The sequence below is a fragment of the Mauremys mutica genome, chromosome 1 (genome assembly GCF_020497125.1).
Source record: "Mauremys mutica isolate MM-2020 ecotype Southern chromosome 1, ASM2049712v1, whole genome shotgun sequence".
In the NCBI taxonomy this organism is placed as follows: Eukaryota; Metazoa; Chordata; order Testudines; family Geoemydidae; genus Mauremys; species Mauremys mutica.
Window position 1 is genome coordinate 319,448,358 of NC_059072.1, and position 22,753 is coordinate 319,471,110.

At 45.7% G+C, this 22,753-nt stretch overlaps 1 protein-coding gene across 1 annotated transcript; it reads right to left on the minus strand.

Moving 5' to 3' along the window:
* Window positions 1-13,605: 13,605 nt before the first annotated feature.
* Window positions 13,606-15,433, minus strand: GSX1 (GS homeobox 1). Its single transcript, XM_045001114.1, has 2 exons — window positions 15,046-15,433; window positions 13,606-14,462 (listed from the first exon to the last, which is right to left on the minus strand). Exons 1-2 carry the CDS (start codon window positions 15,431-15,433, stop codon window positions 14,107-14,109), a joined length of 744 nt encoding a protein of 247 aa, XP_044857049.1. The 3' UTR covers window positions 13,606-14,106.
* Between the last annotated feature and the right edge of the window lie 7,320 nt (window positions 15,434-22,753).

A 22,753-nucleotide genomic window follows, 5' to 3' on the forward strand; every position in this document is an offset into this window, starting at 1 on the left:
GAACTACCTAGAGGCAAAGAAGGCTTACAAGAAGCATGCAGTCCATCAAGTACCAAGAAGTTCCAATGTTCACAGTAAGCCAGAAGATGTGGCATGCTGCCAAACATCTCCAGACCAGTCAACCCACCTGGAAATTGGACTACCAGTTCCTGTGGCTTTCCCAGTATAACAGCAGATCAACCCAAGTACCTTTAAGCTACAGCTTCTCCAGTCTAAAAATACACCCAGTCTTTCATGTTTCCTTTCTGAAGCCCTATACTGAGAACCATTTCCTTGACAAAGCCAAACCACTGCCTCCACCTGTCAAAATCCACCAAGTGCCTCCCCTGAGTTCCTGGCATTCTGACCCAGTTCACTCCTGACCCCACTACTCATCTCCTGACTGCAATTTAGCAGCTGACCAGTGCACATAGGCCTCCCATGGCCCAGCCTTACATCTGGGATGGTCAGGATTTATTTGGTCCTGCCTCAGGACAGGGGCTGGATTCGCTGACTTCTTAAGGTCCCTTCTGGCCTAATGTTTCTATGATTCTATAATGAGTTGGCATATGTAGGGGATTAGAATTATTAACGTTTCATTGACTACATCACTGTCATTGGTGCATCACTACTATATCATACTGTGCATAGATAATTGGGGTGGTCAGAAATTTTCGGATGGAACAACTTTCCAGCAGAAAATGCAGATTCATCCAAAGCAAAACATTTTATGGAAATGTGTCATTTTGACCAAATTTCATTTTGGAAAAAAAAATGAACTATTTTGATTAAGTCAAAAATGGAAATTTTCAAGTTTTCATTTTGAAACTACTTTTCATTGAGATTTCTTTTATTTTACATTATATGTTTTTAAAAATGTAAAAATAGAAACAAAATCTTTTGAATTAAAATTAAATGGTTTCAATTGACATGGAATGATTCTTTCCCCAGAATTTTGCTTCACAATACATTTCTTTCTTGCTTTCTTTCTTTCTTTCTTTATGTATGCAGTGTTGATGTAGCCATGTTGGTCGCAGGATATTAGAGAGACAAGGTGGGTGAGGTAATATCTTTTATTGGTGAGAGAAACAAGCTTACACAGAGCTCTTTTTCAGGTCTGGAAAGGGGATGCAAAGGGTATGTCTACACTGAAATGTAATCCCGGGCTTACATTTCAGACTCAGACTTGAACCCAACCCACCCTTCCATCTGCACACAAATCTCTCAGACTCAGGCTTAGGCCTAGGGACCTCGGACCCTGCAGGGGAGGAGAGTCCGAGCCCATGTTAAGCCATGACCAAGGATTTGAGCCCTATTGCTTTGCAGTGTAGATACAGCCCTGCTTGACTCAGTCCTGGGAGTTCACCAAAAGTATCCCACAATCCCATGGACCAGCTTCCTTTGTTGGCTATATCGCAACAATCTCCAATCGACTTAATTGAACATGGAAGCCAACCCCTCTGAGGTACAGCAGCAACTCAGTGAGTCAGTGTTAACCCTTCCATTGTTTTCTGACCAGCGAGCTGCAAACACACCATCAGCGAGCCTCCTGGGTTTGCAATGGAGACTGACCAGAACAAGTCTTTTGCAAAGCGAGCTGCTTTATGGTCATGGAAGCACAGCCAGATTTTGATGAATCTTTGGCGCAATGCCAGCAAAACTGTGGACTTCAGCAAAAGCACCAGGAATGACCACATGTACCAGCAGATAGTGAAGAAGCTGGCAGCTTTGTAAACGTACCAGACTGGTGACCAGTGCAGGGAGTGGATTAAGTGGTTCAAGAGTGAGTATTAGAAAATCAGGGACTAGAACCGCACTTCAGGCAACTTACTGACATAGTGCCCATTTTATGAGGAGCTTGACTGGGTGCTGGGCACTGCCCCCAGCCTGGCACCAACTGTGGTGCAGGATGACCTGGTCAGCTGGGCTGGTGCCCTGCTGGCCCCAGAATCCATTATGGGGACCAGTGGGAGCCAGCAGCAGCCCCTTAGTGAGGCCCATGCAGTCACTCTGTTACCCAAACTGGTCCCAGAGCATGGTTTGGAACAGGATCAGCAGTGAATTCTGGGTCCATACGCAGAGGAGTTGTTTGATACTCCCCTTTCCCCCCACGGGCCGAGCCTGCTGCCAAGCCTGCAGTGCACACAGAAGGAACAGAAGCTGCCCCTGGGCCCGGTAGGTTTCTGGCTCCAATGTAATGTTTATTTCCATGGTAATGGGAGAGATTTCTGCTCTAAGAACAAATGCAAAAGTTCTGAGAAGCCCAGGGTAGCAGCGTGTATCCACTAATGGTGGATTGTATCTCAGCACCCTGGCCTACTCCCTTCCCATCCTCCCCTCACATGGAGTTCAAAATGGTAACCAGGAAATGCAAACAGTAAAGAACACCTTTAAAGAGTATTTGTACTGGAAAGGCACCGGTTTTTGCTTGGGGCATTCTGGTTTAACAATAATTACATTACATTGCTGTGCCTTTACACTTGCCTCTCTTAATTGCTCACTAGTCTGTGGAGAAGACTGGAAACAGTAAGCTCGGGGGGTGCGGAATGGGTTCCATTTCCAAATCTAGCCCAGCTCAGTGAGAGGTAGTCCATGCAGTCCCTAGGTGACAAAATCATTTGTCCCAAGTACAACTTGAGTTTGAATCTTTGTCCAGAAATGTGCCGGGGATGGGGAGGAGGAAGGCTGTGGAGTTCTGTGTGTGCACATGCAGCCATAACAGACTAAGCCATGTGGAAGCTTACGTAGCATCCTGTTGATTCCCTCATGAATTCTGACCCAATCCTGGGTGCTGATAGCTGCATGCTTTTCCTGAAGCAGGAACTCCAGACAGGTAGTCGCACTGCAGGGAAGGGCGTATTTTCCAGGGCCACCTTGGTAGCTGACCAGCCCACTCTGCTCCTAGATCTGCTGTTCAGTCACTATACGTTTGCATACTTCGGCTGCATATGCTGCAGATTTCCCACCAGCAGCTTGGAATAACATCCCCTCTGCCAGTAGGGCACCACAAGAATGTCCTCCAAAATGTGGAAGGCCTGAAGTGATAGGAAAAGCCTTTTGTAGCAAGGCCACTGACTGCCCCCTCCCCACCCCAACCCAAGCAGTTACGCAATATCTGTAAAACAAAAACAGCTTATCATTTTTAACTCATCATGGTTTTCTCACTATTTTACCTGGTATTAATGAGGCTGTGTCCAGGTAGATTCTGTGGACTGAAGCGTGCCTCTCACAATGTATTGCAGGTCAGTTTTAAATGTAACATTTTATGTCCTTGAAACTCCAAGAATTCATTCTGTGTTTCTCCACTGAGCTACTTGAGACAATAATCCTCTGTGTCTTGTCCTACCGCAGGCCCCTCAACCCGTACTGGCTGCTGTAGCTCCACAGCTTGACTTCAGTGCAGTACAAGCCTGGCCCAGCGCACCTTCATGGGCCGTTCCAAGAGGAATCACTTCCATGAAGAACTGATGGTTACCTCCACCCCATCCCCCAGCACCAAGTGTGTAGAAAACAAGTAAAGAAGGAAAAGGTGAATGGTGGGCCAGGAGATGTGCAGAGGTAGGGGGTTCTGTCATGTTTGCATTTGTTCATGCAATGTTGTTGTTGATATTGGAAATGTTCTTTTGTAACTGATGTTTGGGTTAGTAATGGCATCTGGCCTGCCTGGCAATGGGTGATTGTTGTACTGTTTTAACACATAATTAAAACCTTTTATATCATCGAGAAAGTGTATTACTATCAGTACATCTCATCATACAATCATGATTTGAAATAATAAAGCCAAACCCATGTGTGACAGGTTGGATCACAGAAACCCCCTTTGGGACTGCCACCTGATGTGCCGAGACTACCTCTGAGCCTATTTTACCTGGCAGCTTGGGACTTCAGTGCCCTGCCTGGTTTGAGCCAGACACACTAGCCTGCTACAAACACAGACCCAGGTCTGAACAACATCCCCCAAAATCTTCAGGCTTAACTGAAAACTGCTTAAGAAGTATTCCTGTCTCCAACACTCAGATGCCCAGCTCCCCATGGGGTCCAAACCCCAAATAAATCCATTTTTCCCTGTATAGAGCTTATACAGGGTAAACTCGTGAATTGTTCGCCCTCTATAACACTGATAGAGCAATATAGACAGCTGTTCCCCCCTTCCCCAGATATTAATACATACTCTGGGTTAATTAATAAGTAAAAAGTGATTTTATTAAATACAAAAAAGTAGGATTTAAGTGGTTCCAAGTAATAACAGACAGAACATAGTGAATTGCCAAGCAAAATAAAAGAAAACATGCAAGTCTACACCTAATACAGTAGGAAAGTAATTACAGATGAAATCTTACCCTCAGAGATGTTTCAATAAGTTTCTTTTACAGACTAGCCTTCTTTTAGTCTGGGTCCAGTGATCACTCATACCCCTGTGGTTACTGACCCTTGTTCCAGTTTCTTTCAGGTATCCTTTGGGAGTGGAGAGGCTATCTCTTGAGCCAGCTGAAGACAAAATGGAGGGATCTCCCAGGTCTTTATATAGTTCCTCTCTTGTGGGTGGACACCCCTCCTTCCCCCTGTGTAGAAACCCTGCTACAATATGGAGTTTTGGAGTCACATGGGCAAGTCACATGTCCATGCATGAGTCAGAACTTTACAGGTGGCAGCCATTGTTCACATACTACCTTGACCGTCACCAGGTAGACTTCTTATGTGCATTGGAGTCTTCCAAGGTTCCCTTGTTTAATTGTTTCTTGATTGGGCACTTAAGTTGCAAATTCCTTTCTTAAGAAGGTGACCAAATGCCTTACTAAGGTTACTTAAAATCAAACAAGTACACAGCCAATATTCATAACTTTGAATACAAAAATGATTCATGCATACAAATGAATATGTATATCCTCATATATATGAATATATATATCCTCATATATTAGGATGAATATATTCAGTAGATCATAACCTTTGCAGAGATATGTTACATGGCATATGTAGCATAAAACATATTCCAGTTATGTCATATATACATTCATAAGCATATTTCCATAGAGCATTATGGGGTGCAACATCACACCATGATCAGGAACAATTAGGAATGACTAAGCAACCACTATTCCTCTAGACAGTTAGGTACAGCATTTCACATGTCAATAACTTCTTTATATGAAGCCATAGGATGAATAATCCCTTACCCCCATTTCATAAGTCATCATGTCATTCATCACTGCATTGCATGGCACTCAAGCTTCCACCCCTCTCCAAGCACTGAACACCCCCACTCCAATCAATTAGCCCCACCCCACCAAGAACATTCATAGATTTACTATTCCTCCTCTTCCATTGGGCCAGGCAAGTCCAAATGCAGAAGCATGAAGCATCCCTGACTTCTGTTGCCCTGGTGCATCCAGATCCAGCAGTGGTAGGTGCACTTTCTGGCTGAGGGTGCTGATTCAGTGCCTCTCACTGTCATAGGTCCATTCAGAGGGAAATGGCTCATTTCTGGCGCCACAAAGATAGTGAAGAGCACGGAAAGCCACAGTAATGAGGACAGCATTGCTGACACTGGAATACAAATGGGTCTGTAGACACCTTCAACCGGCCAGGATGCAGGCGCATTTAGATGCCCCTGCGGGCACCATGGCGCCCGTGGGCACCGCGTTGGGGACCCCTGCTTTAGACTTTAGATACTAAAGGATTGGCATCAGCGTGATTTTTTGGTAAGATCTAAGTTATGTATTGACCTGGGTGTGTGGCTGTTCCTTTGGGATCAGAAGAACCTTTTATTTGATGAGACTCATTGTAAAGAACCACTCACCTTTAAATCCAGTGTTTTTGGTGGTGATATAAGAACTGGAATGCCTAAGGAAACTGCTTTTATGACTTCTTGTTAGCCAGTGTTGTGAAACAGAAGTTTACTTTTGTTGCTGGTTTGGTATATCCTATGGGGGCTAAGCCACCAGTCTTGGGGTGTATTTGCCCTATTGCTCAGCACTTCATCCTGAATTTGGCATCCTCATTTGTGAGTCGTGACCCAGCGAGGCATGGTTACAGACAGTAACTTCATTTATGACAATGTCATTTGATGGGAATAATGTTCCAGCCTGTCCATGAATGTAGACTCCCGACTGATGAAAAGTCCTGCCACCATTAACTTTCCCAGGCAGCCCACACTGATGTTCATAAATCAGCCTCTATAGTCCACAAGGGCCTGCATAACAATGGAGTAGTACCCTTTACGGTTTATGCGCTTATGTGCTCCTGGAGGAGAGCGAACTATGGGCACTTGAGTCCCATCAATTGCCATGGCACAGTTAGGAAACACCCATTCTCTCAAAGCCAGCAATTACCTCAGAAATATTGTTATGCCTATGACCTTGGGGTAAACCACATACAGTAACTCCTCACTTAAAGTCATCTCATTTAACGTTGTTTCATTGTTACATTGCTGATCAATTAGGGAACATGCTCATTTAAAGTTGCACAAGGCCCCCTTATAATATTGTCTGGCAGCCACCTGCATTGTCCACTGCTTGCAGGAAGAGCAGCCCATTGCAGCTAGCTGGTGGGGGCTTGGAACCAGGATGAACCAGAAGCCTCTCTATCAGCTCCCAGTTCCCCTAAATTCCCTGTATGGCAGCCTCCCAGCAGGCTATCAATTGCCGGCAGTTCAGCTGTCCCTTCCCCCACTGCCATGTGCAGCTCCTGCCCTCTGCCTTGGAGCTGCTCCCGGGAGCCTCCTGCTTGCTGTGCGGGGGGTGGGGGGGCTAATGTCAGGGTGTCCCCCTCCCCCTTGCTCCTGCCCCCCACTTATCCCTTCTACATATAGAGCAGGGTGGGGACACAACAGGGCTCAGGACAGAGGGAGCTTGCTGGCCGCAGCTGCTGTCTTAACTTCCTGATATACTTAAAAAGGCAATGTACTTAGAGTGGTGTCAGTGTACTTAAAGGGGCAATGCACATCTCTCTCTCTCTCCCACATACAGGGTGTGTGTCTCTGTCTCTGTCTGCCGTGCTGTCTCTCCTCCCTCCATTTGTGTTGCCTTGTAGCGTGTGAGGCTACATTAATAACAATGTGTTAACCCTTGAGGGCTCAGCCAAATGCTAGTTCATCATTTAGCAGTAAGGCATTCCCTGGGAAATATCCCACCCTCTTCCACCCTCTAACTCCACCACCTCAACCAAGCTTCACAATCATCATTACTGTGCACAGTATTAAATTGTTTGTTTAAAACTTATACTGTGTGTGTGTATATATATATATATATATAATATAGTTTTTTGTCTTGTGAAAAAAAATTCTCTGGAACCTAACCCCCGCGATTTACATTAATTCTTATGGAGAAATTGGATTTGCTTAACATCATTTCACTTAAAGTCACATTTTTCAGGAGCATAACTACAACATTAAGTGAGGAGTTACTGTACCTGATTGCCTAAGAAACCTGCACCACCACTTTATCCACAGTCAGCTTGTCAACACCAAACTGGTTGGCAGTGGGCCTGTTGCAGTCTGTGATAGCCAGCTTCCAAAAGGCTCTAGCAACCTGCTTCTGGACTGTCAGGGGTGGTCTCGTGTCTGTGTCTTTATTTTGGTAGGTGGGGGAAGGCTGCTCACAAAGCTCCAGAACTGTGGCTTTCTTCATGCAAAAGTTCTGAACCCACTGCAGGTCATCCCAGGTCTGATCATGATGTAATCCCACCCGTCTGTGCTGGTGGTGCTGTGTTAGAAGCACCAATCTACATAGGAGGCATCAGTGGCTACTATACTAAGTGTATTGAGCAGCATTATCCAGTGTGAGTCTGCCATGCCAGGATACTCTTCCTCCTCTGCCTTCTCCTGCTGCTCCATCAGAAGTTCTGTCAGGAACCTTTCATGAGTCAGAAAATGCCACTGAAATGTCCACCAGAAGCTCTGCCCATTTCCTGACACAGGAGTGAAAACGGAAACAAGAGAACTTCTTGAAAAGGGGTCTGTCTCCTTCATATTGCTTGGCAGGCTGTGTTGGCGGGCTGTTCATACTTCCTGTAACATGCAGGGTGGGCAATAAAGTTTTCCTGCAGTGTACCATGGCCAAAAGGGCTACAGCAAACACATTTTGGAAGGCTGCTAGGGAATATGGGATATGGTTGGTTTGACTCAGATCTGCATGCTGCAATGTGGACTCTAGAGCCCCAGGTTCTATCTCAGGTTAGAAAATTCTTAACACAGGGTTAAGAATCAATGTAGATGTTCAAGCCCTGGGTTCTTAACACAGGTCAGCTGACTCAAGTCCCACTAACCCTGGGCTTACATTGCAGTGTAGACATGCCCTGTAAGGACTCTGCTTACTCCTCCTAATGCAGGTACCTGTGTCTCCCAAAGCAGGTGCTGTCTCTCTCTTTTTTCAATTTTTTTCCCTGAGTAATCCCTGCTTTGCCTTCTTAGCTCATAAAGGATATATTGCTGTGTGCTTGCTTATCCTACTGACGTCTCTGGGGCTTTCTTCAACACCAGCCCTACCCATGAAATGCCCTGGCACAGAGGTGATCCCCAAAGCCACAGTCCTCTCTTCTTTCAAATCCCTCCTGAAAACCCACTTCCATCCTGATGCCTACCAGAAATTAGCCAGCTGATAATAGCCAGAAATGACTAGCTGGCTAATATCAGCATGGCTGAGAGTTAATTGGAATATTCGATCGTGCTTTGAGAAAACCACTGAATTATCCATGTTTAATCAACAAGTGGTCAATTACCTGTCTGATTATGTTATCTGTATGTTGTATCCTATCCCCTACCCTTCATCCATGTAGGTCCTTCATTTGTTTTTTAAATTGTGGGAGCTTTTGGTCAGGGAGAACCCTTCCTTTTATGTTTGTACAATGCCAACCATATTATAGGTTCTTCAATAATAATAATAAGTAATAATTAACAATAATAAATTATTATTAGTCCTAGGCACGATGATGATGATCATAATCATCTCTAGTATATTTTCTAATTTGTTTATTTAATTCCTATATTTTCCTCTTTCTTTTCATCTCTCCTCTTTCCTAACTGTACTATAATATCCTTTAACCTTCTTCCAGAACTTCAGCTTCTCAAAACTTTATTGATCTTAGTGGGGTTGAATATAGTAAAACGAGAACAGAATTTGGTCAGCTAGGTATACATAACCCACAAATGCAATGTAGCAGGCTGCTGACTGGTACATACCATAGTCTCTTTTAGCAACTATTTTCATTTTGACTGGCTCCTGCTAACACACGTTCTGAAAAGCTAAAAGAATTCCTATTTGTCCTTTATTTTGGTAACATGTTAAATGTGTTCTCTTTGGGGCAGAGATTGTCTTTTTGTTCTGTTTGTGCAGCGCCTGGCACAATGTGTGCTCCTGCATAACTGGGGCTCCTAGGTGGAATGATAATACAAATAACAAATAATTATACTATTTATATGAATTATTACAATCATCATTTACTTTATGTGTGTCTTGGGCAGCATAGTAGAATTCTGTTAGGGCAACTTCTGAGTGTAATGCAGGTCTTAATATCAAAATAAGGATGGTTATCAATATTACAAACACAGAGCAATGCAGTTATTTTATTTGCTTATGGATCCCGTGGCCTTCAGTGAATGTCACAAATCCACAAGGTGTCCCTGAGCACTGCATTTGGCATTTTGATCTCAAATTCAGTTTGTTAAAAGTATAAGCTGTCACTATTTGGACAGCTCCCTACTGTTTACACATCAGACTATAATTTATTCCACAAGCAGCAAGGATCTAGGATATACCACACTCAACAAATTGGCTCCACATACACCTGATTCAGGGCTATGGTACATGTAGAGTGGCACCATTTTAACTTAAAATGTGAATTTAAAATGATTTCGTTAAACTACTGAGAAAGGCCGTGTGGCTTTTTATGTCAGTTTAAATCAGGCTTATTTCAGTTTGGCTGAAATCGATTAGGAACTGGTTCAAGCTAAACCAAAATAAGCCACAAAACCAAGTAAGAATGTCCACACGGGGGTTGCACAGGTGTAACCAAACTGGTTTAACTGAAGCAGTTTAAGCAGATAAGTGCAGAGAGAATCCAAATCGTGCCTTAGGGCGATGAGTACATCTCCCCATTACTTTCATGAAAGAATTTCAGGTCCGTCCCAGGGTAGAATGTGTCCTTCGGGGTTCTGCTAAACTCACCTGCTTTTGTTGAACCCCCTCCTCTGCTTTGTGATCTCTCCCCTCCCCCTTTCAGAGTCAGTTTGGAACAACGAAGGCAGCGGTGAAGGTGGTAATCACGTCTGGTCTCAGGATCCGGACTGTTAGCGCGCGTTCCGAGCCTCAGCATGCCACCGCAATGCGCTCCCGCTGGTGCCCATGGGAGATATGCCCAAGCCTTGTTCATGTTATGAAACGAATTCGCTTGGGAAAGCCTGGCCCTTCTAAAAGGCCCGGAGAGAAGTAGCCCTAAATAGCGCTGCCTGGTTTCAATCTGGAGTTTTGAAATTCTGTATTTCCCTTGGAAATATGAAGCAGTCACAAATTACTAGCAGCCACAGAAATAACTATGCCCCGAATCCTGGCCCCACTGAAGTGAAGGGGAAAGCGCCCTAGAACTCCTCTGGAACCAGTATATGATCCCCGGTGGGTGTATGCGAGGTGAGTTCAGATCGGGAAGCCTCTGTCTGATCACTTCGGACATCACTGCAAAGCGATCAGAGGGAGAATCGAATATTGTGCAGGACATTTGCCTCAATACCGGTGCTTTCCAGCCCTTCAGCTCTGGGGACTGCACTGGTGTCACAGGGCAGGCGGCCCCGTGCAAAGCAAGGGCATAGTGTAGGGAATATGATCTGAGTCCCCCTTGTTCACCAGAACCCAGAGGAAAGCGGTGTAATCGGGTATACGATTTCGCACCTGTCCTGGCTTTCCATCAGTTTGGAAACTTTTAGAGTCGTTAATTAACATGTGAAGGCAAGACAAGAGTCCTCGGTGTGTCCCAATGATGTGATCAGCCTCGATCAGCGACTAAGGTCCCGATCCCGTGGTCTCTCTAATGAGACTTTATGATTCTAATTTAAAGATGTTTTAACTTCAGCTTGACTGAGTGGATCAGTGCAGAAATCATGCTGGGGGTTTATTGGTTTCGTCTTTGTCAGAACAGGGATCAACGGTTGTAATAAAAACAGCAACCCAAGCAATTTGTTGCATCTGTAGAGAAATACTGCTACCCTAAGAACTCTGGTGTGGTCATGGGCCGCTTCCCAGCTAGAAGGTGATCCGCAGAGTGTTTCTGCGTCTTTTAAACTCTTCATCGGTATTTACGGGTGCGATTTATTTACTCAATTGCATTACCTTAGCTGACCTTTATTTGCAACAGAAAGCGGAAAGGATCCATAAGAGTCTGACAATGTATTATTCAATTATCTGAGGGAGAATAAACATATGAGTAAATAACGTTTCCAAAACTCAGAGGCCTCCACGTTGCTTCAATCTGAATTATCATCCTTATTCCCCAGAAATGCAGCAATCTGTGTAACACGAGGCAAGTGCTTCATTTGTAATACATCAAAGCCAGGAGTGAGTTTAAGATGACCCCTGTCTACACCTATGGACAATACAGAAGCAAATATCCCACACGTTTAACTTAAGGCTAATCATAACCTCGGAAGACGAGGGCTTTGTCTGGCTGTCTTTTAAGCACCATGCACACCTATGGTATTGTGTAAACAACATATGGAATACTAAAACAGCATAACTAATTCTTAGTCCAGATTAATTCATTTTTAAAATTAGATTGTATTAGGACTGCAGGACTGACCCCTGGTTTACTTATTAAGAGAACAAATACTAATACAAATAGGGGTATATTTTCACCCCAATGTCAGTTAAAGAAACACAGGATACATAATACCGCCAGATGACTCAAAATATCCATCCGTTATTTGCTCTATCAGATTTCGCTCGCCTGCCATGTCGTGTCGTCTATTTTAAAGCCAGGGACGTTTAAACTCTGATGCCCCATGTGTTTGGTAGCGCGGTGACAGCTACCGGTAAGTGTTGTGCCTGGGCATTTGGAACACGGGAGCTGGGCACAGGGTGTTGAGCTGTAGAAATACAAGGTGCAGAGATGCCTTTGGCAAAGGCTGTGCGAGACCGACTGCTTTTTTAACGCTTGTCATCCAGGGACGCACCCTGGAAGCCAGAGAAAGGGCTGGGTAAAAGCGTTCAAGTCAACGACTGGAGAGCGGAGGTTGAGGGGACACGGAACCGAATCGAGGGGCCAGATCGTGCCATCACTTTTCAAGCAGAACTCCCCTATGTAAACACTGGGGAATTCTGCTTAATAACCCGAGGGCTTGACACGGGCCCGAGATATTTTCTATATTAAACCTTACCAAAGCAGTCAGTTTACTGCGCTTTCCGCGCGAAGACCCTAACTCTGCTCCTGCACTTGGGAACGCGCCAATCCTTGTTTCCTCCAAAACTAACTTGGAGTAATCATCTGTGGCATCGGGTTTCGTTTGTTCTAACTGCCTGATAAATGTTGCTGGTAACGTTAAGCAATGGAATGAGATCAGTGTTTCAAGAACCCCCATATAATTGGAAAATCAGGCTAGATGCGTCTACAAATGCGCAATCCTTTCTCAGATGGCATTCGGTGGTACTATAGGAATGCCTTGGATACCGAGATTTCTCGCATTCGGGAAACCCATGGATAGATGTCCAGTGATGGATGTGCAGGGAGAGTATGGAAACTTCTGTACCATTCTATCTCAACCAGGATAAAACCAGACTGAAGGGAGAAGTGATTTGGAGAATTAAATAAGGGGCCAGGCCTGGTATTTCCCTCTGTCAAGTTATCAATCGGGGAAAATATCATTTGAAACACGCTAATTATTTGTTAATAATAAATGTAACTCCGATGTTCGCTCTTGGGATGACCGACAAAGATTCAGTTTCAGGTTTTCCGGCCAGGAAGCACAGGTCAATGGATGGATGCGGGATGAGCGCATGAATAGCGGGGGAGATAGCGTTTCGGAAAAAATGTCAATCTCTAATTAGTTTGGCTTCCAGCCTTAAGCGCTGTTCCCCAAGGATCAAAAGTATCGGCATCTTTTGCTTTTAAAAATTGCTAGACGGAATGAAAGCCTATGTTCCTGATTATTTACCATCAAAGAAGCATCACATGCGCTAAATGCCGGCAGGAAAATCTCTAGCTGGACTAAGAAGAGCTGCACATATTATTAAAATATGCTTTAATTGGTCCTTATATACGTTATAATAATTATATATTGGCCATAAACATCGTTAGGGTGAGGCAATCATGCAGGCAAATATACCACATTCTACATATATACGGCAGCGTTCCCCTGTATACCCAACTTAATTTTATATAGATCTATAAATACAAGCACACTTTGGAGATCTGTAGGATACATAAATTACAGCTTTTAAAAAAAAAAGGCGTCACGTAATGTCTTTATGCAAAAATTTTATTATTATTTTTACATAAATAAATAAATAAATATCTTCCGGTATTACAGAAACCATACAATTACATAGCTATGGGTCTGAAGAAACGCCATCAAGCAAATTTTACAGAAAAAAAACAAACTCCTCTCCCCCATCTTTCCCCTCCCCTCAAAAAAAAAAGGCGTCAAACCACATTTCACTCTTCATTACCTGCTTCTAGAGATCACCGTAGTGACCCTGTGCGCATCTCCACTTTTGCTCTGGAGAGGGACGAAATGCCGAGAGAGAATAAAGCTGAATGATTCCCGACCATTGATACAAATTACAGAACTAGCTCTCCCCTCTCCGCCCCCTCTGGAAAATAGATCGCTCGGGACATTCGCTGTTTACCAGATACAGTTACTCACAATTCACAACACAGAGGTGGGGGAGCGGAGCGCTTTGCCTGATGACAAAACCAAAACCCCTCACCACAAGCAAAATAGCAACAGTTGGCGACATTTAGGCTCACACGGACAGTTTATTTACAACGACACAGCGGCACTCACAGGATTTATAAAAAGGCCAGAAAGTCCTTTGTAAATTACATGAAATATACAAAACGGTATAAAATCCTTCCACAGCGTTTTGGCATAGGACAGGGCAAGATCCCCTTCTGCTCTCGGGTTGGTCTCTGGGGGCTGTGGGGCTAGGGAGTGACCGTGAGATCTCTATCGTCTTTTCCTGAGGAGGAAGGAGACATGGGCAAGTCCTCGTCGTCCTCCGAGCACTTTGTGGTGGCCAGAGAGGAGCATTTGCAGCTGTGGGCAGAGCCCCCTCCTCGGTGGGAGCTGCTTTTGCCTTCTTTCTTGTGCTTGACCCGGCGGTTCTGGAACCAGATCTTCACCTGCTTCTCGGAGAGGTTCAGGTAGGTGGCTATCTCGATGCGCCGGAGCCGGGAGAGGTACATGTTGGAGGCGAACTCCCTCTCCAGTTCCAGGAGCTGCGTGCTGGTGAAGGCGGTGCGCATCCGCTTGCTGCTGGGCAGCTGGCTGGAGGTGCTGTCTGGAGAGGAAAGCGGACGTTCATACTCCGTGGCGCTAAACCTGCTGCACCAAGAGCTGCCCTAGGGGCCCATTTGGCGTCCTTGAAACTTCCCCACACCCCGGCAGGCTGGGAGCACCCAGATCACCGAGCTGTTGGCCGGGCGCCTCTGTGAATGCCACAGGACTCACACTATTGCATTCGCTACCTGGCATTGCTTAGGCGGTGGGTGGCGTGTCCCGCCAACTCACCCCCATGCCAGAGATATTATACGGCATGGCATGGATGGTGTATAGCGTGCGCTGCCGTGCCACAGGTCCCCTTACGCATTATATACGAGGTCTCAGTGCCCAGGCTGGGCATGGCGTACCCTGCAGTGCCATCCCCTCTCCCCAGGCCACAGCTGCCATTGCACCGATGGCCTACCCTGCACTGCCGGGGGCAGGGCCAGCTCTCCTCCTCTGATTAAATTAGGGCCAACCGGCCTTTGGCCCCATCCTGCCCTGGCCCGCACCGCCTAGGGAGCGCACGGGGAGTCTGTCAGGAGGATCGGGTCCGTTTGCCTCACCCCTGAGCTCCCCCCCTCCCCTCGCCTGGCACTTACCGACGGAGATGCAGTGGAACTGCCGGGGGTCGGGCAGGGGGTAGGCGGTCTGGTAAATGGCCGGCGCGTGGCTGACGCTGACCGCGGAGGCGGCCGAGTGCTGCCGGGCCAGGGGCGCGTGGCAGTACTGCGAGCCGAACGGGGGGAAGGAGGCCTTGAGCAGCGGCAGGGCCGGCGGCGGCGGGTGCAGCTGCGAGGCGGTGACGCACAGCGGGCACACGCACAGCAGCCCGGCCTTGCGCGAGTGGCAGGCGCCGGGGGGCAGCCCGTGCAGCGGGTGCGAGGGGTGCACGGCGTAGGGGAAGAGGGGCGGCGGCGGGCTGCTCTCGCTCTTCTTCTCGCTCGCCTCCCGCAGCACCAGCGAGTCCACCAGGAAGGAGCGCGGCATCTCCCCGCGCTGCCGGCCCGGCGCCGCTGGAGCCGCCGGAGGTGCCTCGGGGTGCTGGCCAGCCCCAGTGGTGCTGAAAGGCGCCGGGCTCGCCGCTTAAATAGGCCCTTTGCCATGTGATGGCTACGCCAGGAGCGGCCGGGGCTCTCAATAGGCTTTTTGTGCCTGTTCTCTTGGCATTCACGCTGCACGCTTCCTCATTATTTCCCTTGTTAACTAAATGAACTGCATAATGTACTCCATTCTTGTCAGCCCCACCCACGCCGTAGCCGGCGGCCTCACCCCTCCTCTCCCTGTGGCGGGGTTATTTGCTCATTCGCCAGCGAGTTAATGTTCCTCTCCGGCTCTTTATCGCGCTCCTGCGCATTCAGCCGCCGGCAGCCCGCTCCCCTTGTCGGTTTTGCCTTTGCCGCAACTATTTCAACTCCTTGCAACTTCCCTTCCCAGCCCGTTAGCCGCCGGCCCGCCTTCACACCTGGGCAACGGCTCGGCTTTGCTCTGCTCTCTCCGCCGCAGCGCGGAGCCCGGCAAGGCGATCCCTCAGTTTCTGCAAACACGCCCGTAACTTTCTCCCCTTCCGTTTGTCGGGAAGTTCTTCCCATCTTCCGCTGCGATTTCCACAGCTCGCCCACTACCTCGAGCCCATTTTTTCTGTGCATGAGCAGGAGCTTAATCCTCCAGTTTACACAATACACAATACTGGGTGTTGTTATTCCTATAAACCTGCTTCATGGCAAAGGGCTGGTGCAAACCTTGTGCATACATACAGCTAGTTCAGCTATCTAGCTGTTTGGCGCATATACACGGGAAGAGTTCGCAGTATCTTAACCTGTTGCAATTCAAAATGAAAAAGCAGCCCCACTGTTTCTTGGATACCTACCTAGATGCATATCCGCACACACATCGCTAGCTATACAATATACACAAAGTGCACACACACTTTGTGACTATTATATATCTAGAGGATGTCTCGGTGGGTAGATAGGTGGATGTTACAATTCTATATAATTGTAGTAAATAAATAAATGTTCGTCTCTATTCAAGAGAAAGTAGGGATGCTTTTTTTTCATTTTAAGCCACTTGAATTGTAATAGGCTGCAATGCGGTTTATTCCTGTCTTTCTGGCTATACAATAGTTAAACAATTTTAAATGCGGTGCACTGATTAAACAGGCTTTGAAATATTTCAGCTTCAGAGCAGTTTTAGCAATTAGCTTTCCCCCGCCCATATAATGAAAATTAACATAAACAAATGAGGCGATATCTTTATTTGTTAGTGAAAAGGATCTTTAAAGCATAGAACCTGATCTAGATCTAATGTCTATGTGCGCGCATGCACACACAATTCAACCATTCAGTACCTGATCTAGGCGGTGAATTGTGTCTGTGTATAAGGCAGGGAGGTGTTTTTGTTGGTGTTGTTTAATCTGTAGGTTGGTAAGGAAAACGTGTCAATAAGAAAAAAGCATTTACACGAATACATATTTTCTTCAGTCCCTGACCACTTAATAGATCTGGAGGTTGTAAACCCCAGTTACAAATGTGAAGAAATTGTGTTGATAGAACATACCGTAACCTGCCCGTCTAAAAACACCCAACGGATTTTTTTAAAAATTTTTTTACAGGAAGGAAATAATAGAATAAAATGCCTGGGAAACAACGTAACCCTGCATTTCTGGCTTGTACTCCTTACTCACATTTTCCCCCGAAGCCTGAGGCAGGTTTGCCCGAGACAAGATTGACGGTCTGAGCCTAGAAATGTATTTGGTTTATTTCCCCCATTATAAAAATAAAGGATACAAAAGAATGATAGTAAAAACCCAAGCCTGAGCTCACCGGAGACTCCCAGCTTCTTAGTGTATCTTTCCCGCAACAGTTTTCATTTTTTTTTAAATAATGAGCTAATATTTTTTATGCAGATGTTTATGGTCAATTTGAGCCTGGGAAGAGGTGAAGCTTCCTACTGGGAAATGGCCAGCCACCGAGGGGGTGTGCATTTCTAGCCCCAGACTAAGAGATTCCTGCTGTCCGAGGGCTGAACCCCGGGGCTCCCAGCCAGAGGGAGGCAAAGGGTTAACAGTCCCTGAATGCACACCAAGCCCAAAGCTACTGGGAAAGAATATCCAAAAAATAACCAGTTTTTTTTCCAGCCGCTGGACCTTATTGAATGTCATTGAAGAAAGTTCTGAATGCCAGATAAAGAGAGGCGAATTAAAGTGTGTGACAGCAGAGGATAAGCAAACACAAAGAGAACTCTGTCACACTTTGGGCAAAATCCGTGGGCTTTTTACCAAGCCTCTTCGCTATGATTGAATTAAGTAATAGGAAAACATTTTCTTTCAGTTTAGAGCCATTAGACAAAAACTTCAAAGCGAATAACACTTTTTAATGTGCAGCCCAACAATGGAATCTGTTTTGTGCAGAAATGTTGAAATGGTTTGTTGTGCCACTGTGGGCTGGAAGAACCCAGACTGCAGCAAAATAGCATCCTTCAGCCCGATTTTATGAGAGCTTGAAACGACCACAGACCTTTAATCCTACTGCTTTACACTCCTCTTTTCAGTGCCAAGCTTGCTTCCTCTGTTTGTTTTCTGAAAGCGAGCCTGGGTATGCGATCTTCTTACAGTACCAGGAGGCAGACAAAAATACTTTCGCAGAAGCGACACAATCTATAGGTAACACGCCGGAAAATAACCCAGAAAGAACAACAAACGAACAATTTACATCATGGGCTGTTCCTGGTGTCTTCAGACACTTTCGTTCCACCGGAGGATTCATTTGCAATGGGCTGGAAAATCCCAAGACATCAGCAGCTCCAGTTATTGCAATTCCTTTCACATTTTGATGTGCAATGGGAGTGCTTATGTACACCTTGTAAAAGTGTGGGGGGCGAGGAGAGACCACTGGTATGGATTACAGTGCTACGGTTTTGCCACTCCTGCCTGACAAACGTTTGCGAAATGTTTACTGGCTTCAAACTTCTTTCCAGTAAACCTTTCCCGGCTGCTCTAGGGCTGCTGCCATGTTAGCTCTTCCACACTGCAGAAGCACAATTCCTTCCTGATGTTGTTGTCAGTGATTGAACTGAGGGGAAGAGGGAACGTGGGAGGTGGCTGCCCAACATCACCACTAGCCTCCCCTGCCCTCTCCTCACTGCAGCCTGCTGGCAAAGGAAAGTTGTTCAAAACAAGTTTAAACATACCATTAGTGAGTGGGGGGGGGGGCAGGGGGAGATACCATCACTAACGGGGGGTGAGGGGTCATACCATCACTAATTGAAAGGTGGGCATACCATCATGGGGGGCACACCATCAGCAACTGGGGGAGAGGAGAGCACACCACAACTAATTGGAGGGGGGTACAAAATGACTAATTGGATGGAGAGGGGCATACCATCCTTATGTGGGGGGTGAGGGCGCATACCATCACTACTCGGGGTGGGGGGGAAGGTCCATGTCATTACTAATTGGAGGGAGGGGACTACCATCACGGGGGAGCATAGCATCACTCTCTGGGGGAAGAGGAGGGCATGCCATCACTAACTGAGGGGGGGGCAGGCCTTCACTCTGTGGAGGGGATGGGCACACCATCAGTAATTGGGGGAGGGAGAGAGGAGGGTATACCATCACTATCTGGGGGGGGCACACATTCGGTATCTGGGGGGAAAGGAAGGTTTGCTGTCAATCTCTGTGGGGTGGGTGTACCAACACTAAGTAGGGTGAGAGGAGGGGGTAACATCACTGTTTGCGATAGTGCGGGCATACCATCACTATTTGCAGGGAGGAGATACCATTGCTAACTGGGGGAGAGGATGGGGTGCTATCTCTATTTGGATGAGGATATAACTTCATTTCTCCCCCCCCCCACAGTTTGAGCATCATGCTTGTTAAAGATGCACTAAATAGAAATCACAAACCACTGTTTAATCATGAACCGTTCACTATGAGACTGATTGACCAAATAATATACATTACTATGGTGGTCTAATGCATACAGTATTATATCTGGGCCAAACAGTTTTTGTAGATTCTTGGAAGTCAATGGGATTACTCATGGAGGAAGGTAAAGGTAGATGGAGGAACTTGGCCTTAAGGCCAATATTTTCAGATCACGCTGCCTAAATCCACTCAATCTAATTCCATGTACATTGAAGTAGTCTGATCATTAGTGGGACTAAGTGCCAGCAGCTCCTGTAGGAGGAATGGAAGCTGTGGAAACTTAGCACAGTTTACAGCCAGGTGAAATGGGCACAGTGGAAGAGTCCCTGAAAACAATGAGTGTGGTTGAAAAAAGGTGAGGCTGGATGTGAGAAAGAAGAGCAGGCAAAAGAGGTCAGGCTGCTTCTATCTACTTATTAGATGACTGTAAGAAAACCTAGCCCTTCAGTCTCAGAATTTGTTTCACTGCCAGCCAATTTCTGGCCTGCCAATTTTCACTTCCTCCTTTTCAAAACACCTGCCCAGTTTGAACAAGATTCATTTTAAGAAAATAGTCAGTCTGAGGAAAATAGAAAGGAGCATAAACTCTGGCAAGTCAAGTGTAAAAGTATAATTAGGCAGGCCAAAAAAAAGAGAAGAATTTGAAGAACAACTAGCAAAAGAAACAAAAACGAACAGATATTTTTTTAAAGCATACCACAGCCAGGAAGCTTGCCAAACAATCAGTGGGGCCATAGACAATCACGGTGCTAAAGGAGCACTCAAGGACGATAAGGCCATTGCGGCCACACTAAAGGAATTCTTTGCATTAGTCTTCACTGCAGAGGCTGTGATGGAGATTCCCACACCTGAGCCATTTTTAGGTGACAGATCTGAGTAGCTGTCTCAGTCTGAGGTGTCAACAGAAGAGGTTTTGGAACAATTTGATAAATTAAACAATAATAAGTCACCAGGACCAGCTAGCATTCACCCAAGAGTTCTGAAGGAACTCAAATATGAAATTGCAGAACTACTAAGTGTGGTATATAACCTATTTTTAAATCAGTCCCTGTACCAGATGACTGGAGGCAGGGCTGGCTCTACAGTTTTCACCGCCCCAGCAGCGCACCAAATTGCCGCCGCGGGTGGCGGGGGCAGTCCGTGTGCCCATAGGGCGGCAGGCATGTTTCCGCGATGGCGGCAATTCGGTGGCAGCTTCTATGTTTAGCTGAAGCCTCACCGGACAGCTAAACATAGAAGCCGCCGCCGAATTGCCGCCGCCGCGAAAACGTGTGTGCCGCCCTAACGGCACATGGACTGCCCCTGCTGTCCGCGGCGGCAATTCGGCGCGCTGCTTGGGGGCAAAACAACAGGGACTGCCGCCCCTTGCTGAATGCCGCCCCAAGCACCAGCTTGGAATGCCGGTGCCTGGAGCCGGCCCTGACTGGAGGATAACTAATGTGACACTGATTTTTAAAAAAGGCTCCAGAGGTGACCCTGTCAATTACAGGCCAGTAAGACTAACTTCAGTACAAGGCAAATTGGTTGAAATTATGATAAAGAACTGACCTATCAGACACAGAGATGAACATAATATGTTGGGGAAGTGTCAACACAGCTTTTGTAAAATGAAAAAAAATCTCATGAATCTGTTAGTGTTCTTTAGGGGAGTCAACAAACATGTGAACAAGGATGATCCAGCTGATATAGTATATTTGGACTGTCAGAAAGTCTTTGACAAGGTCCCAGCAAAGGCTTTTAAGCAAAATAAGCAGTCATGAGAAAAGAGGGAAGGTCCTCTCATAGATCAGGAACTGGTTACAAGACAGGAAATAAAGGATAGGAATAAATTATCGGTTTTCACAGTGGAGAGAGGTAAATAGTAGGATCCCCGAAGGGTCTGTACTGGCATCTATGCTGTTCAACAGATTCATAAATTATCTGGAAAAGAGGATATACAGTAAGGTGGCAAAATTTGCAGATGATACAAAATTATTCAGCAAATTTAAGTCCAAAGCTGAATGCAAAGTATTACAAAGGGATCTGACAAAACTGGATGACTAGGTAACACTGATGAAATTCAATGCTGATAAGTGCAAAGAAATGCTCACTGGAAAATATAACCCCAATTACACTTTCTAAATAGTGGGATCTAAATCAGCTGTTACCACTCAGGAAAGAAATTTTGGAGTCATTGTGGATAGTTCTTTGAAAACATCCACTCAATGTGCAGTGGCACTCAAAAAAGTAAACAGAATTAGGAAAGGAATAGATAAAACAGAAAATAGCATAATGTCACTACATAAATCCATGGTACATACACACCTTGAATACTGCAAGCAGTTCTTGTCACCCTCATCTCAAAAAAGATATATTTGAACTGGAAAAAGTACAGAGAAAGACACCAAAAATGATTAGGGGTATGGAACAATTCTATACGAGGAGAGATTAAAAAGACTGGATTAAAAGACAGTTTAGAAAAGAGATGACTAAGGGGGGAGAGGATAAAGGTCTGTAAAATCATGACTGGTGCAGAGAAAGTGAATAAGGAAGTTTTATTTACCTTTCACAGAATGCAACAAACCAGGGCCACCCAATGAAATTAACAGGCAGCAGGTTTAAAACTAACATAAGGAAGTACTTCTTCACACAGTGCACACTCAACCCATGAAATTCATTGCCAATGGATTTTGTGAAAGCCAAAAGTATAACTGGGTTAAAAAAAGAATTAGAGAAGTTCATGGAGGATGTCTACTAATGGCTATTAGCCAAGATAGTCATGGACACAACCCCGTGCTCTGCGTGTCCCTAAACCTCTGACTGCCAAAAGCTGGGACTGGATTACAGGGGTTGGATCACTCAATAATTTCCCTGTTCTGTTCATTGCCTCTGAAGCACCTGGAACTGTCCACTGCTGGAAGACAGGATACAAGGCTAGACCCAGTATGACCGTTCTTAGTTTCTTATGTATTTTGGCCTTTTCAAAGTTCTGAGTGTGCTGTCTTGAGAACAGCCAAAAGAAAGATTGCCTATCTATTTCCTCTTCACCTAGGCTCTACAGCAGCAAATGATGCCATAACATGAAAATAATGTAGATCATAGACTGTTTCTCAATTAATATAGTATAGTGTATCTTTTTCTGCAGTCTTAGATACATTTGTAGCATCCTGTAGTGTTGTATACTGAAGTGTGATCCAGACAAAGCCCATTAAAGCAGGAATATGAAAGGTACACAATAAACCATTCTGACACAACACATCACGGATTAAGCATAACACAAATGTTCAGGAATATCATGCCCACCAAAGATTATAGATTCCCTAGTTTTGCAGTTAGCCTTGTGACCCCACCCAAATTGCGGCTAGGGCAGCCTCTGCTGTTCATCTGTGTACTGCTAAATTAAC

Excerpts from the sequence above, each read along its gene's own strand:
- GSX1 (XM_045001114.1), bottom strand. The coding sequence starts at position 15,433 with ATGCCGCGCTCCTTCCTGGTGGACTCGCTGGTGCTGCGGGAGGCGAGC. Across the intron at positions 14,463-15,045 it reads GTTCCACTGCATCTCCGTCG|ACAGCACCTCCAGCCAGCTG; the intron begins GTAAGTGCCAGG and ends TTTCCTCTCCAG.